Source organism: Crocuta crocuta, unplaced genomic scaffold (genome assembly GCF_008692635.1).
Source record: "Crocuta crocuta isolate KB4526 unplaced genomic scaffold, BGI_CrCroc_1.0 scaffold141, whole genome shotgun sequence".
Taxonomy (NCBI): Eukaryota; Metazoa; Chordata; class Mammalia; order Carnivora; family Hyaenidae; genus Crocuta; species Crocuta crocuta.
In genome coordinates, this window is record NW_027527951.1 from 1,588,198 (window position 1) to 1,603,835 (window position 15,638).

General features: G+C 35.8%; 1 protein-coding gene across 2 annotated transcripts in view; it reads right to left on the bottom strand.

The window, feature by feature from the left end:
- Positions 1–7,596: 7,596 nt before the first annotated feature.
- The window catches only part of CRISPLD1 (cysteine rich secretory protein LCCL domain containing 1), a 46,022-nt gene continuing 37,980 nt past the window's right edge, over positions 7,597–15,638 (bottom strand). For both annotated transcript variants that reach the window (XM_077752463.1, XM_077752464.1), the window contains 2 exons: positions 11,807–11,937; positions 7,597–8,623 (listed from right to left, as the gene is read on the bottom strand). In XM_077752463.1, coding sequence (XP_077608589.1) covers positions 8,572–8,623; positions 11,807–11,937 — 183 coding nt within the window. In that variant the 3' untranslated portion in view covers positions 7,597–8,571. The remainder of the gene's footprint in view (positions 8,624–11,806; positions 11,938–15,638) is intronic.

The following is a 15,638-nucleotide window of genomic DNA, read 5'->3' on the forward strand; positions in this document are numbered from 1 at the left end:
GAGGGTCAGAGAGAGAGAGAGAGAGAGAGAGGGAGATACAGAATCTGAAGCAGACTCCAGGCTCTGAGCTAGCTGTCAGCACAGAGCTCAACATGGGGCTTGAACCCACAGACCGTGAGATCATATCCTGAGCTGAAGTCAGATGCTTAACCACTGAGCCACCCAGGCACCCCAAGGTTTGATAAATTTAACAACATACAAACTTTTAAAAATGTGAAGAAAATTGACTGGCAAAAGTGGTTGAAATTAATAAGGAAATGTTAATTTCTTTCTTTATTTTTCTAATGTTTATTTATTCTTGAGAATAAATAAGCAGGAAGAAAGCAGAGAGAGAAGGAGACACAAACTCTGAAGCAGGCTCCAGGCTCTGAGCTGTCATCACAGAGCCCAACATGGAGCTGGAACTCCGGCACTGTGAGATCACGATCTGAGCCGAAATTGGATGCTCAACCGAGCCACCCAGGCGCCCCAGGAAGTTTTAGTTGCTTAATTAGAGTAGCATAATGGTTAAGAGTTCACATGCGTATATGCACAAATTCACAAATACATTCAAAGACATGCATATCTGTGATTGTAAATGTATATGAAGCTTAGTTAAATTCATAAAGGGAAACTAGGGGTTAGAATAATAAACTTTCCATCATATATTTTTTGAATTTGTATATTCTTTTTAATTGTCATGATGGGTTACACTGCCTCTTCTGAATAAAATACAATTTATAAAAATAAACATTTGTGACCTTCTGGCTCCAGCTGCAGTAGAATAGCTTGCTTTGGCCTGATCATCCAGCACAAAACAACTATAAAAGCTAGAGAAATTATAAAACATGGATTTGAAGGTTTTGGAAAGCATCCAATATAGAAAGGTCTTGAAGGCCTAACCTCCTTGAGAGAAGGGAATGTATAATGTGAGATTCATATTCCATCTGGCCTTTTTCACTAAAGTCATTTTCCAAGTATCAGACAATGGAAACAGAACTAGGCAGGAAATGCAAGTCTTGCTGCACTGAGAAGACTGAGGGCAGATTTTGGGGCTGCCATACTGACGGCCATTTAAAGGGCAAACGCCAGGGGAAAAGGAAACTCCAGAGATAAGAGTTCAAAACTTTGTATACAAATCTCCTCTAAGTCACCGGCTGACTTCTAAACTGCACTCAGAGATTAAGACTCCACAAAACTTTTTTTTTTAAGTCTTAGTAAAGACAGCATGTGGGAGGTTAAAATGCTTAAGCAGAGATCGCAGCAGGCACACGGTGTTGGGAGAGAATAGCTGGAATTCAAATCCTGCCAAGGTGTAATGACTTTGGTAAGTTCCCAAGGCTTAAATCTGAGACCCCAGAAGGGCTATGCTCTAATATTAAGGGCTACACCTTGGGAATAAAGACAAAAATACAATAGCCCTAACAAAGACTGAAACCAAGTCTTAATAGGACTAAGGTGATCCACTAGGGTTCTGGCTGTTTTCCAAAAGAAAATTTAGCCCACCTGGAGGAAGATAACATCATTTGGAATTTCTACAATTTTGATCCAGTCCAAACATGAGGCATGCAAAAAGAAAATAAACAAATGACCAAAAATCAAACAAAAATAAGAACTAAAGAAAGAGGTGATTTAGATATTTTAGTCACTTTTTGGTTATTAGTTAGGCTTCCAAAAAATAAAGAGAAAGAGAAAATTTTAAGAGCAGCCAAGGAAAATCACACTTTGCTTTCAAAGGAGAACCAGAAAGAAAAAAATATTAAAACTTAACAGCTTAAGGATCATCATAGATATGGAAGGCAGAAAACAATGGAATATCTTTAAAGTGATCTAAAAGAAAAAGACAATTCACCTAGAATTCTCTCTAGCAAAAATATCCTTCAAAAATGAAAGTGAAGTAAAGATGTGTCAGATAAATAAAAACTGAGGAAATACACAATCAGTAGGCTTCACTACAGTATATTATAAGAGATTTCCTCATACTGAATAAATATGACACTATGGAAACAAAGAATGTCAGTAATAAAGACAAACACTGGAAAAGGTAAATGTAAGTGAATACTGACTACTCCAGTGAACAGTAATAGTATCTTGTAAGGCAGATCACAAATGTAGAAGTAAAATTTAGGACAATAAAAGCACAAAAGGCAGGAGTGGGGCAGAGTTAATTATTTGAAAGTGCCTGCATGGAGAAGTGACAAATGTGCTAAACTAAGGTAGCACTATTCATAAAAACATGAATAGTAAATTCTCTAGAAATTACTAGTGTAAGAAAAATAACAGAGCTAAACAGTTGGAGAAGGAAAAAGTGGAGCTGTGAAAATCAATTTTAAAAAACCTTTAGAAGGGAGTCAAGAGGGCCAGCAGGGAGCTCTCTTGCACTACTATTCATCAATTGCAAACCCAACAGGAAAAGATATACCTTGCATGTCCATCCTAGGATGGTAGCTACTATTTCACTACACAAGCAGTAGGAAAAGATTCTTCTCTCCTCCCTACCATAGTCCAGCCAATGAGAGACAGTATTGACTCAGCCAATGAAAAGTCACATAGTCTGAACTCCCAATTTCCTCCAGTGAACTTTTTATTTATAATAGCCCTCCCAATTTCTCCCTTTCCTCTACGAAAATGCTCCTCCCTCTGTTCTCCCAACTTGCCTATAGATAGTTTTGCTTACTATCCCAGCTGGCAATTCTCTGATATTCCCAAAATAGATCTATTTTTTTCCTGGTAAAATAACTGACAGTTGTATTTTTAAGATTAACAGCATAATTAAATTAAACGTGATCACCCAAAAGTAGACCAAAAAAGGAGAAACAAAGGAATAAAAACAGATGTGCAAATGGAAAATATATACTAACCATAGGGGTGAAATATCTTTTAGAGCTGATTAAGGAAAAATATATAACCAGAGGTGTAAGGAGCATACACAAACTTTATTGGGGAATGCTTTGATAGGTTTGCATGAGGAGGGACAGCCCTCACAACATGAGGCTGATCAGGAGCAAAGGGGTGGAGGGTGAAAAGACACGGGAATATAATCAAGGGGCCAGGGAATCACCTAAGGGACTTACATGTCTAAGCGATGTCCCTTAGGAGCCCAGTGGGGAGCATGTCTGGTTACTGGATGCTTGCTCTGTAGTAAATGACTTCTTCAGGGCAACTTTTTATGACAAAAATATCTTCAGGCTTTGTACCTATTCTGAAAAAGATGTTTAAATACAGAGGTTAGACTGTCTATATACTTACTATAAAAGATGCTGGTAATGGGAGGGGAAATAACTAATTAGAGTACAGAATCCAGAGCCATTATTTTAACAGCTCAAATCGTGGCTCCCATATTTATTTCTTGGGTGATTTTTGAGGAAGTTACTGAACCCCTCTTGTCATCTATAAAATGAATGTGATAATAATAGTACTCTCCTCACTGGATTGTAGTGTCGATTGTGTGAGTTTAGGTATAAACTGCTTAGGACAGTGCCTGGCACAAATAAGCACTATGTAAAAATGGCTATTAGTACTATTTATAGCAAGCATTTGATAGGCTTCTATTTCACACAGAAATACTAGTTGTGTGATTGCTTTATAATATCTTTGGAGAGCATATATGTGGTAAAAGATGTATTTTACTTCTTAAAAATAAGTTCAGATGCAGTGAAGCAATATTTCCTTACTGACACATTTAACTACCTAATTAGGCTTATTTCTTATTAGTGTGGCAATCATCCTTACATGGAAAGAATTTGATTACATTATAGTAACTTTTGATACTTTCGGAAGTTTGTGAAAACCTATTCAAAGTATTTAGGCACCAGGACTCTAACTTTTGGTTTGTGCTCTTATTCCTGGCTGTATCTCAGGGAAATATAGAAAATATGCTTGGAAATATAAAGAATTTATTTGAAATTAGTCACAGCTCTATGTGACTTTAGCCAAGGTAGTACATGTTCATTTTTTTTCCATCAGCAAACCGAGAGAATAAATGGTAGTTAGATGAACTCTAAGACATTTCTGTAACACAGCATCAATCTGTGACAAATGTAAATTTATACACACGCATAAACTCACACACAAGACAAGCGGAGGTTGTCCAACTACAGTTCTCAACAGAGCCCAAGATACTTTGTTTTGTTTTGTCGATTAAAACCATATCAAAGTTATGGGACATTTTCCAGCACATCTGTTCTGGATAATATTACCATAATTATTTCCTTCCATTGAACATCTCAGCAGTACCAAAGCAATGAGCCAAGTAGGAGCAAAAATCTTATTATTACGCAGCAACAACAGTCTCTAATTCTTTTCTTCCTCTAATGTATGATAACTTAAGTCGATCAAACACTTCTGGTGGAATGCTTTGACTTAAAGATCATTTGTACTTAACAGCTATAAATGAACACTCACCTCTTAGCTAACTGCGACTACAGGATATGGCTTATTTCTATTACTGTAAGGTCTAGCCTGCCCCGCAACTGGGTCTGGGCAGTGGAGGACAGACCAGGCCATAGACTTGGACTTCTGGGGTACACACTGAGCTGCCGAGGTCCAGAACGCCCCGAGAGACGTCTATTCCCCCGCAGCCTGGTCAGCTAAGTCTGCGGATAAGAGGCAGGCACCTGGGAGACTTGACTTCCACAGACGACCTGTGCGTCCGCCACGCACCTCTGGCCCACGTGACCTTCCACACTCGGCAGGTGAAGGCCGTGGGAGGAACCCCCGGCCCCAAGTAGATGGTGGGCTGGGCTGGGGCAACCCCTGTTAACGCAGGCCTAGAGTTCCAGGACAGGTGGGGGAAGGCGCAGGGATAGCGAGAGAACCGTGTATGCAAGGTTTCTGCTTAGCATCCAGCCTTCTTGGGATCTTCCATGAATTGGATCCGCAGAGCTAAGACAGACCCAAGGTGCAGACCTCGCCAGAAAACTCCGAGCGAGCAGAGTCCCTTTTTCTCCACAACAGAATTGCTAATGCTGAGAAAGCCCGATCTCCTGATACCTCGAAACCAAACCTCCCGGGATCTCAGAAGGCCTGTGAGCCTGACCTGGGCCAGAGATGATGGGAGGCACCAGTGAATTACAGTTGCTCGATAGGTGGCAAATCAGCAGGATTAAACGAAGTATGATGTAATCATTTTTCCAGATTCTGAATCCACGGAAGAGAGGGTATCCCCTAGGGCCTTTAAAAACTCAAACTGATATAATTTAGCCTTTAATTCTAACAAATTAGTGAAAGAGGATCACATTATTTGGCTAAACTATTTTTTCAGCTCCTGAAAATTATGGTGCCACTGTTGAAATATCACTTCAGATAAGTGTTTTAAATCAACCTAAACAATCTCATTCTTCGTGCAATAAATTAGTTTAAACTCTAAATCTTCAGTTTGATGTTTGCAGAAATGATGGCTCTGTTTTTTTAGCTTACTATGTTCTTCAAGAGTTTACAGTTCTTTTTGAAACATTTTAGTAATGCTAGAGAAGTCAATATTTAAAAAATATAATATTGAATACGAAAGCATACATTATAATGAGCCAATTAACAGACTAGGAGAGAAATCTTTTTGGAGAATTCTGCTTTGCTTTAAATACACAGATCACTTTTATTAAACATACAGAACATTAAGGAAACACATGGTCTGGTAAACTTTAAAAGATGAAATAATATCAATACTATTTTATAAGCATTGACCTGTCTTAAACCCACATTTAGAATGTTTATCAATGAACTATTTCCATTAGCTATAATATGCTGTGATAATATGCAACAATATTCACTTATGTGAGGGATGAAATTAGGGATTATTAGAATATCCACTTAGCAATATTGACTAACAATTTAAAGAATGTAAAAAGTCACTGTGTTTCTGGGATAAAGAGATGAGAATGTTACAATTTTTAAGGAATTTAAATTGTGAAATATCCACTTAGCCATAGCGACCAACCATTTATAGAATGTAAAAATCACTGTATATCTCTTGGGTAAAGAGATAAGAATGTTACAATTCTCAAGGAGCTTATCCTTAAATATAATACAAGGCAAAATCTAAAAATCAGTATGGTCAAATTAAAAGGGCATTACTTACTTTTTACCAGGAGAATTGAAGGAAAATTCCTAGAGGATTTCACTTTAAGTGCTGACAGATAGGTAGTATAGCATGACAGATGCATAGTTTCCCAAGGAAAATAACAGAACTGATTATAATTAATAACGACTAACATAAACTGATCACATAGTATATGTTTGATGTTAAGTACACTATACAAAATACCTCAATTAATTCTTAGAGCAATCCCCATGAGGTATTATTTATCCTATTTTATTAGAGGTAAGGTGAAGAAAATTAAGTAACTTATTCAAGGCCACACCTTGTGTAGAAAAGCATAGGTAAGCAATATGGAGCATGACTATGGAGGTTCTTTTTTTTTTCAATGTTTATTAATTTTTGAGAGACAGAGACAGAGCATGAGTGGAGGAGGGGCAGAGAGAGAGGGAGACAGAGAATCTGAAGCAAGCTCTAGGCTCTGAACCGTCACCAGAGGACCCAACGCAGGGCTCGAACTCCTAAATCGTGAGATCATGACCTTAGTTGAAGTTGGACGCTTAACCAATTGAGCCACCCAGGCACCCCAAGACTATAGAGTCCTTAAATGTTTTTATAAAATGAGTTGGTTTTCTTAAATAATGCAAACTTATGGAAGAGAGTAATTCCAGTGAAAAATTTGAGGATGGATTGAAGAGGAATGGAGAGGAACAAAATGAGGTTCCAGTTGGAGCCACTGAAATAGTATGGGAAACTGATGATGAATATCTAGATTCGGACAAATATGAGATTCCTTATACTGACAAGAATAGATGGGGCTTCCCTATTTGGAGAGGGGTAGAATGGGGAGCAAAAGATGAATCTGGGTAAAGTTTACATTTCAATCATTTATTTAAGAATATATGTCTTTTGGGGGAAAATGTTCCCACAAATCTGCTTTAAATTTTGATATTTTTAAACTTAGAAATGCTTAAGTTTTGACTACTTATATTTTGAACCACCAAATTTCTTGCCAGTGCTTGATAAGTGATCATGACATTATTTTCTTTACCATTTGTTCTCCGGCAGCAGTCTATGTGAGCGTCTCTATTCTTGTTTGTCTATTATCCAGCTGTCTTACTTTCCCAGATTCTGCATGTGATTTATCTCCCTTTTTTCTGCTCCTGAATATATAGTCACTTATTTTCTGAAAATGTATGAAGTATTTACTGTCTGGTCAATGTTTAATAATTATTTTATATCTTTCATATTCTTTCCTCATTTTATTCAAATTTTCCTTTGATATGATGCTTCTAAATATATGATTGTCTTTGCTTTCATATACAAATACCTAAATAATCAAGTTGACTTTACAGACTTCTGGTATTATGGATGTTATTTATATTAATCCAACAACCCAAGTTTAAAAGACTTGCAAAAATTGTGTTAATTAAAGTGATTTCTAAATCAAAATAAGGAAGAAATTAGACTAAAAATAATATTTTGAAACATGATTAATTTTAATATGTTTACAAGGAAAGAGTAAATTCACCAGCGGGAAAAAAAATACCAAAATTAACATTTTACAGATTTTTAATCTCAAAGCACAATACATTTTTTCATAGAAACAAATATAACACCATGATAGGTACCATAATACGGAAACATTTATACACAAGGCCATTTACCATTAATAAAATCAGTGGCAATGGTGATGCAATACATTAGTTTATCTTTGTTAAAATTTGTGCTATTATACTTCCTGGCCTGCAGGAGTATTTGCCAGGATACAAAAGAAAAATGTGTGACCTCAGTTTGAACAACATATAGAAAGTTCTGGCTGCCTGTGCTTAACCCTATATTCACTATATTATCACTAGGAATGTTTTCATACCACTACTCTACTATGGAATAAATAGTTCATTCCACTTACTATTAAAGCCATTCCCAAGGAATCAAACATTTTAATAGATTCATTTGGAAATTAAGGAATTACTTTATACAAAATAAGAAGTGCAATATCAGGACATAATATTCTATATGCCTAAACATAACAGAAAAGAAAAACTATACAGGTATTAAGAGGAAAACAATTTCTGATTATTTGGAGTAGGTAATGGCATAGTATTGAACTGGGAAAAATGTGGTAATATGGTTCCTTTCATTTTTTGAGAGTTCATTATTCTTAAATGCACCAGATGATTTTCTGAGGGCCATTCACATTCAATGTTTAGATTCATTTTATTAGTGGCATATTCAAAGCACCATATAAAAGTACATGTGAAATGTAGAACAATCATGACTATGTAATAAACTATAGAAATAACTGCTAAGAAAATATAGCAATATTTAACACAGGATTTCTAAAACCATTACATATTCATTACTTTTCCCAAAGCTAATAATGTCCCATGTTTTATTTTTACAGAATTTGTCTATCAAGATTTATATGCATTTGGCACTTTTTTGGGGGCTGAAAATAGTTGATAACTTCTGTACAGTAATGTTACAATTTTATACAAACTTCAGAAATATGGCATTTGGAATAGTCTTTACGATCCTTTTCCAAGTGTTCCATTTCACACAACAGCAAATACTCTGAATGCCTTTCCTCCTGGAGGATTCTGTAAACTGTAAAAAAATACAAAAATTATATTGATGTCATCTCCGCATATAATCCTCCAAATAAATCATGCTTACTTATGACAGTCAAGAAAGCAGTTCTATGAATCCAGATGGCCAGCTTTCTTTAGGCTACTATAATTTATAGCTATTTGAAAGCCTGAGTGAGGATGACATAATTCTTTAAATCTTGGTTGTATGCTGGGCTGCAAGTTTACTAAAATTTAAGGTGCACAGTAATAATAGTATTTTATATAGAACTTAAATTCCAGATCATGTTTTCCTATATTACAACCTTTGCTTCTAATAAAGCAGAATTAGGCAGCTGTTTTTCCATTTTACTGGAGGAATATTGAGATCCAGGTTTACAACTGACTGATATGGTTAAAAGTTAACTGCAAGTTGAGAAGACAGTGATAATTAAGCAATACTCTAGAATACTAACTTAATATTTTTTAAGTCTGGTGAAATTTAAAACATTTTGCCACCATTCTTATTCATATTTTACATCTATAGTTTCAAGAAAAGTCTTGGTGAGGAATTTAGTGGTCAAATCTGAAAGGTCCTAAGAATTTCTTCACTGAAATGGAAACACGCATACAAGCACTCAATCTCACTTTAAACACAACATATATTAAAACACAAGTTAAAAGCAATAAGAATCATACAGTTAATTCTTTCTTAAATTCCTTATATTTTATTTGGCAATATCAGTTATGTTTCATTTTAATGCTTAAAAGGTAAAACACTGATAATATCATTAGTTGTTATTTATTCTAATCAAATATAAACTTTTAAAGTCTTTACATTTTTGCATGAAGTTTTTCTTAGTAATAAAAAGGGGCCTTTAGAGAGAATCACAGTAAGTGCTAAGAGTAAGACAAACTGCAATTCCTTTTACATATATATTTACAAACAAGAAAAGAAAGGGGAGAGTTTTTAGAGTGAAAAAGTATGAGATCACAAAAGTGCACATAAACGTGTTCAATAAACACAGACACACCAGGTTTTTCGTACAAGCAGATGGACAATCAAAAGCCATCTTTATTTATAGGAAACAGGTTGACAGTGCCCTAGAGAGTGAATGTGTTTGGTGTATTTACTCTTCGTACACAGTGATACACTGGGAAAAATGCATATTTCTGAGTCTACAGACCTACCGCTGAAACCAATCTCTGAGACTGACTAGTTAGAAGAGCTTGGGCACATCATTTAACCTTTCTGAGCCTAAGTGAACAAATCTATGAAATCAGGGTTTACAGAGGTAAACCTGAGATCAGTTCAGGTCATGATCTCACGGTTCGTGGGTTCGAGTTCCGCATCGGGCTCTGTGCTGACTGCCAGCTCAGAACCTGGAGCCTGTTTCAGATTCTGTATCATCCTCTCTCTCTGACCCTCCCCTGCTCACATTGTCTCTCACTGTCTCTCTCAGAAATAAATAAAACATTAAAAAAAATTTTTTTAAATCAGGGTTTACAGAATTGACTTTAAAGGGCTGTAGGTGGAGCTGAGCTACTATACTTAAAGTGCTCGGCAGCATCTGGGAAATTCATAGTAAGTGTTCAGAAATAATGATTATTCTCAGTTTTCTCAGGATATCATCTTATAGTTTTAGAATAAATATAAGAAATATGACAGGTAAATGAAACACCACTTAGTTTAGCTTATTAAATTATATATGAGACTCTACAACTAAAAAATGTATTTTATACATAAAAAATGTATTTTATACATATCTATTTCATATATCATACAATATATTTCTATTGTATATATGTATATATTATATACAATATATCTATAATTATGTATTTATATAATTATATAAATTTATATTATATAATNTTTCACTGAAGAAATTCCTAGGCTGTTTCAGATTTGACCATTAAATCTCCTCACTAAAATTTTTCTTGAAATCAGGGCACCTGGGTGGCTCAGTAGGTTGAGCGTGGGACTCTTGACTTTAGCTCAAGTCATCATCTCACAGTTTATGAATTCAAGCCCCATATCCGGCTCTTCACTATCAGTGCAGGACCTGCTTGGGATTTTCTCTCTCCCTCTCTCTCTCTGCCCTTTCCTAGCTCACCTGAATGCTCTCTCTCTCTCCCTCTAAATAAACTTAATTTTTTTCTTGAAACCATAGATGTTAAAAATATAAGTATGATAGCAATACAATTTAAATTTTATCCAATTTAGGAAATAATAAGTTAGTGCTCTAGAGTATTGCTATGAACCACATGAGTCAGATTATAAAGAAGTCACCTTCTTAATAATGGCTTCTTGATAAAAATCTGCTGAAAATAGATGGTAAATGCAAAGCTGTCTTCTTATAAGGATGGCACTCAGATGGTTATGTGGAAGTCAATCTAGATACCCAGTATGGCACATCCTTTCATGTCCTTTACAGAAACTTTACTGTAGATGTTGAACCTCCATTGGCAATTTTGAACAACCCAATAAATGTCTAAAAGTTAGAGATTTTTCTGTATCCATACAATATACATGAGAGCTAATATTACTTCCATGAATACAAATGATTTGAAAAATCTCTATAGGTTCTGTGCTCTTAACTTTTTTTTTAATACTTGAATAAGTAAGTCATCTGAATTTTCCCAAACCAATAAAATATATAATATATAATACTAATGGACCAAATAGTATGAAATGACCAGAAAGCATTCATTATACTAGATATCCAACTTCCAATCAAAAAGTGAATTTGGTTCTGGGGTAAATCAGACTCATTCGTTCTTTTGTCAAACACTTTGTCAATGTATAACTGGATTAGAAAAATATTCAGTGCCTTGCTCACCTACAAAGAATTACATATAAAAACTAATCTAGAAAATCCAAAGGAGGATGAAAGAAATTTCCTTATTAACAATTAACAAAAGAGTGGTTCTGACTCATAATCCGATTTTCATGTTGATTTTTATAAGCCCGGAGGAGACAGGCACCTCGAGTACTTCAGCTTCTCCCATCCCTGGAAGACTGACTATTTCAGTGCAAAGGAAACATGCTGGTGTAGCCACATAACTCCAAACCATACTGAAGTGAGTTGGTTGTAAAGCAAGCATAAAGGTGCGCGTATGTATATGTAGAGAAAGAGAGAGAGACACAGGAGGAGAGAGGGAGAAAGACTATCACTATATAAAATACAAAATATATATGTATACATATTTTTAAATTTACCTTTCTGAGAAGATTCCATTCTGAAAAGACGCAGTATAAGTCTTTCTTTTGTCCACAGGCATGACGTCAACATAACCACCGTGATTTCGAACCACCCCAGCATGTACTGCTGCTCTGCAGATACTGGACAGCTGAGGCAACAAAGAAAAACCCACTGTTATTAAGAAACTCCTGCTGAACTTGTCCAGCCTACTCTTCTATTAGACCAAAGTTGCTGGCACCTGCCTCTGTATAGATAGTCAGCAGTTGCGGGTTGATGTTTTGTGTATAAAGGAATGTTTCAAAAGTCACAAAGTTAAAGCCAATTCTGAACAAGTCTGAAGGCAAATCTTAGGGTGGCCACAATGGTAAAATCCCTTCACCATTTAATCTAACAAACACTCGTCTTTCCAAACAGCAGGTTTTTTCTACAGTAGAAGTAATCAGATACAAATTTACTCTTTTATCTCTTTTTTTATTTTTATCTATTTTTGAGAGAGAGACAGACAGAATCCAAAGCAGCTCCAGGCTCTGAGCTGTCAGCACGGAGCCCAACGCAGGGCTCAAACAAACGGAGATCATGACCTGAGCAGAAGTCAGAAGCTTACCCAACTGAGCCCCCAGGCACCCCTGCTCCTTTTATCTCTTAAATTTCAGCCTTTGCTAGTAACTCTGACCACATGTTAACAGATTGTATTATCTGTACTTGGTTTATGTTCAGTTTTGATTTATTAACAGATAATAGTTCTGTATATCTTTACAGTCCCTTTTCCAAAATACAGGTGTGTATTAAATGGGGGATTTTCTTCTATTAAATAAAATGGTCTATGCAGAGAAAATTTAACCAAGAAGAATATAAAGAACAATCACAGCTTCTAACCGATATCTGCAATATCTATCACCTTGGTTTGAATGGTCTGACATGAGGTACTATGATTATATTGTATCAATTATATAATCTTAATTGAATTGGAGTTCTATGGAAGAGAAAATTATTGTTTCAAGTCCATGTTTTTAAAGCTGTTACCTACGGCTTTCCAGAAGTTGACTCTTTTCTTTTGCCCCATTAAAGTCTTCTCCAGATCTTAACATTTGCTTTAATTCTAATGTTCTACCAAAATTTGCCAATAGCTGAGGAAATGCCACAAAATGAAACACTTGAACTGTTTCTGGGGTCTTTTCTGATCACACGGGTGTGTTCTTTTTTTTCTCTCTATGCACATGTGAGTGACTTAATGTGCTTTTTTAAGTTCACATAAGCATGTGCATCTTACATGACCTTGCTTTATTACTGTGCTCTGAACTTTGTGGCATCAGTCAGAACTTATTAGATCAGAGAGCCTGAATGCCAAGCTGTTTAATCCTTTTCATGCTTTTGCTATATCAAAAAATACCATATATCTAAAACTTCTTATCGTTACTCTGAAGAGGGATTTTATTCAGTTTAAAGTTCCCCACTGAATTAATATTTGTGTCCAATATGGTTCATAACAGATGAAAATAAAAATAATTCTGTACACATTTCAGTATTTATCTTGCTCTCTTAAAAGAGTATTATCAGCATTTTCCCCAAGGCATAAAAGTGCTTACATATAACATTCACTAAATCCAAGCACTTAATATGTTTTGAAACTATTGTTTTGCCCATAACTATGCAGTCAGCAAGCATTCCTATTTGAGTTCAAAGGTCAGAAGAGATTTTCTTTTTATACCCATACTTTGTAAGAATTAACGTATCATGAAAAAAATAATTTATCCAGCAAACAGTGGAACATTTTTAATTAAAGCAGAAATTAACTTTATATGTAACAAATGAGAAAAGTTCAAAGCCATAAAATATATAAGTAGTAATGGAAAGAAAGAGAGAAAGAAAGGTGAAGGGAGGGGAGGGAGAGAGAAGATTATCTTTCCATATCTTGTATTTAAAGAGATCATGTATTTTGTAGGGGGTGGGAAGCTTGACAGTTAATGCTTAAATCTCTGACTCAGCTCTGACCACATAACAGTGGTCCCAGTATTTCCAACTCACTCTTAAAACGATCTATACAGTCATCTCCTATACGTAAATGCCTATTCAATCCAGTAAGGTAGGAAGATAAAATGATCTTGATACAAAGTCTAACAAAACCTTAACTCTAGAAAAAGAGACCGCTTATAGGTATAAGAGTGTATAGGATACCATAGGGGCGCCTGGGTGGCTCAGTCAGTTAAGCATCTGACTTCGGCTCAGGTCATGATCTCACAGTTTGTGGGTTCGAGTCCCGTGTTGGGTTCTGTGCTGGCAGCTCAGAGCCTGGAGCCTGTTTCAGATTCTGTGTCTCCCTCTCTCTCTGTCCCTCCCTCACTCATGCTCTGTCTCTCTCTCTCTGTCTCAAAAATAAACTATAAAAAGTTTTTTAAAAAAGTGTATAGGGTACCATGAAAAGTTTTTGTCAGGTATGATTAAAATTAAAAGTTTGGTGTTTAAAGGGACAATCTAAAAAGAATAATTTCTTCTGAGCCCTTTGAAGGTTCTAGATAGGCTTATTCATGTACATTTATGGATTTATTTCTTCAACAAATATTTATGGGCAAGGTATTTGCTAAATTTCTGATGTCACTGTGTGCTCTAAGTTCGTTAAGGCAGGATGTAATTCGGTCTTGTTCATAGGGTGGCACACATCAAATTGTTAATGAAAAAATGATGCTCCAATTCCCTAGCTGCTGCCCTCATGGAACTTTAAAATAATCAAAGAGACAGAGAAATAATCATAACACTAACAGAATCAGGTAAGTGATAAAAGTAAAAAAATAAAGTTCTAGGGGCTGAAAGAAGGGCTATGTTATACATGTATTAGGACATCCAGCGAATACTCCACAGAGAAAGTGGCAATAAATTAGGATATGAAGACAGGAAGATAAGTAAAGCATGAAGACTAATAAATTATGATACCAACGGGACATTTAAGCTGCAGATAAGTACAGGGCAAAGTTGAAGCCTGACAGGGACGGACTCAGATGTGGAGAATAACTGCAAAGGTAAAGCTGAACTTAAAAAAAGAACAAAACAAAAACCAACCAAACAAACAAAAAAACCATGGACTTCAACAAACTCACCAACAGAAATAAGGTGGTAAATAATATTTCAGGCCTCTTTTTACAAACCTATTTCCATGTATTTTATTGAATACGTACTTTAAGAGTATATTTCCTGAATTTGTTTTTGCAACTCTCTGGCTTAGAAATTTGTAATGGTTTGCAAATGTCTGCCACATAAAATCTAAGCTCCTCAGCATGCATTCAGACTCTCCATTTACATGTTTCAAGAGCTGAGTCCCCCAACCCCTCACAAAAAACTGGCTACAGCCCCTTTTAGATTCAATGCTCACCTGCTCAAACATAAGCAAACCTATGTGTTATGCATGCATCTCACCTGCTGTCATCTCTCTGTTTTTGTTAGATGCTGTTCATCCCACCTAGAATGTGTCCCTAATCCAATTCCCCAACCCACACTTGAAACCTGGCTCAAAAGCACTTGTCCATATTGAAGCCCTCCCAGCTAATAGTCCCTGTCCAACCCAGTAATGTTGTCTACTATAACATCCCCTCAAATGGTTTCATTTTGTATGTATTTTAACATATTATCTGTTCTTGATTTTATGGTGCTCTTTAAATCTTGCCATTTGCAACCACATGGATGGAGCTAGAGTGTAGGATGCTAAGCGAAGGAAGTCAGAGAAAGACAAATACCATATGATTTCACTCATATGTGGAATTTAATAAACGAAACACACAGGAATGGATTAAAAAAGAGTATAGAGAGGGAAACAAACCACAAGAGACTCAATGATAGAAAATAAACCAGAGGTTGACG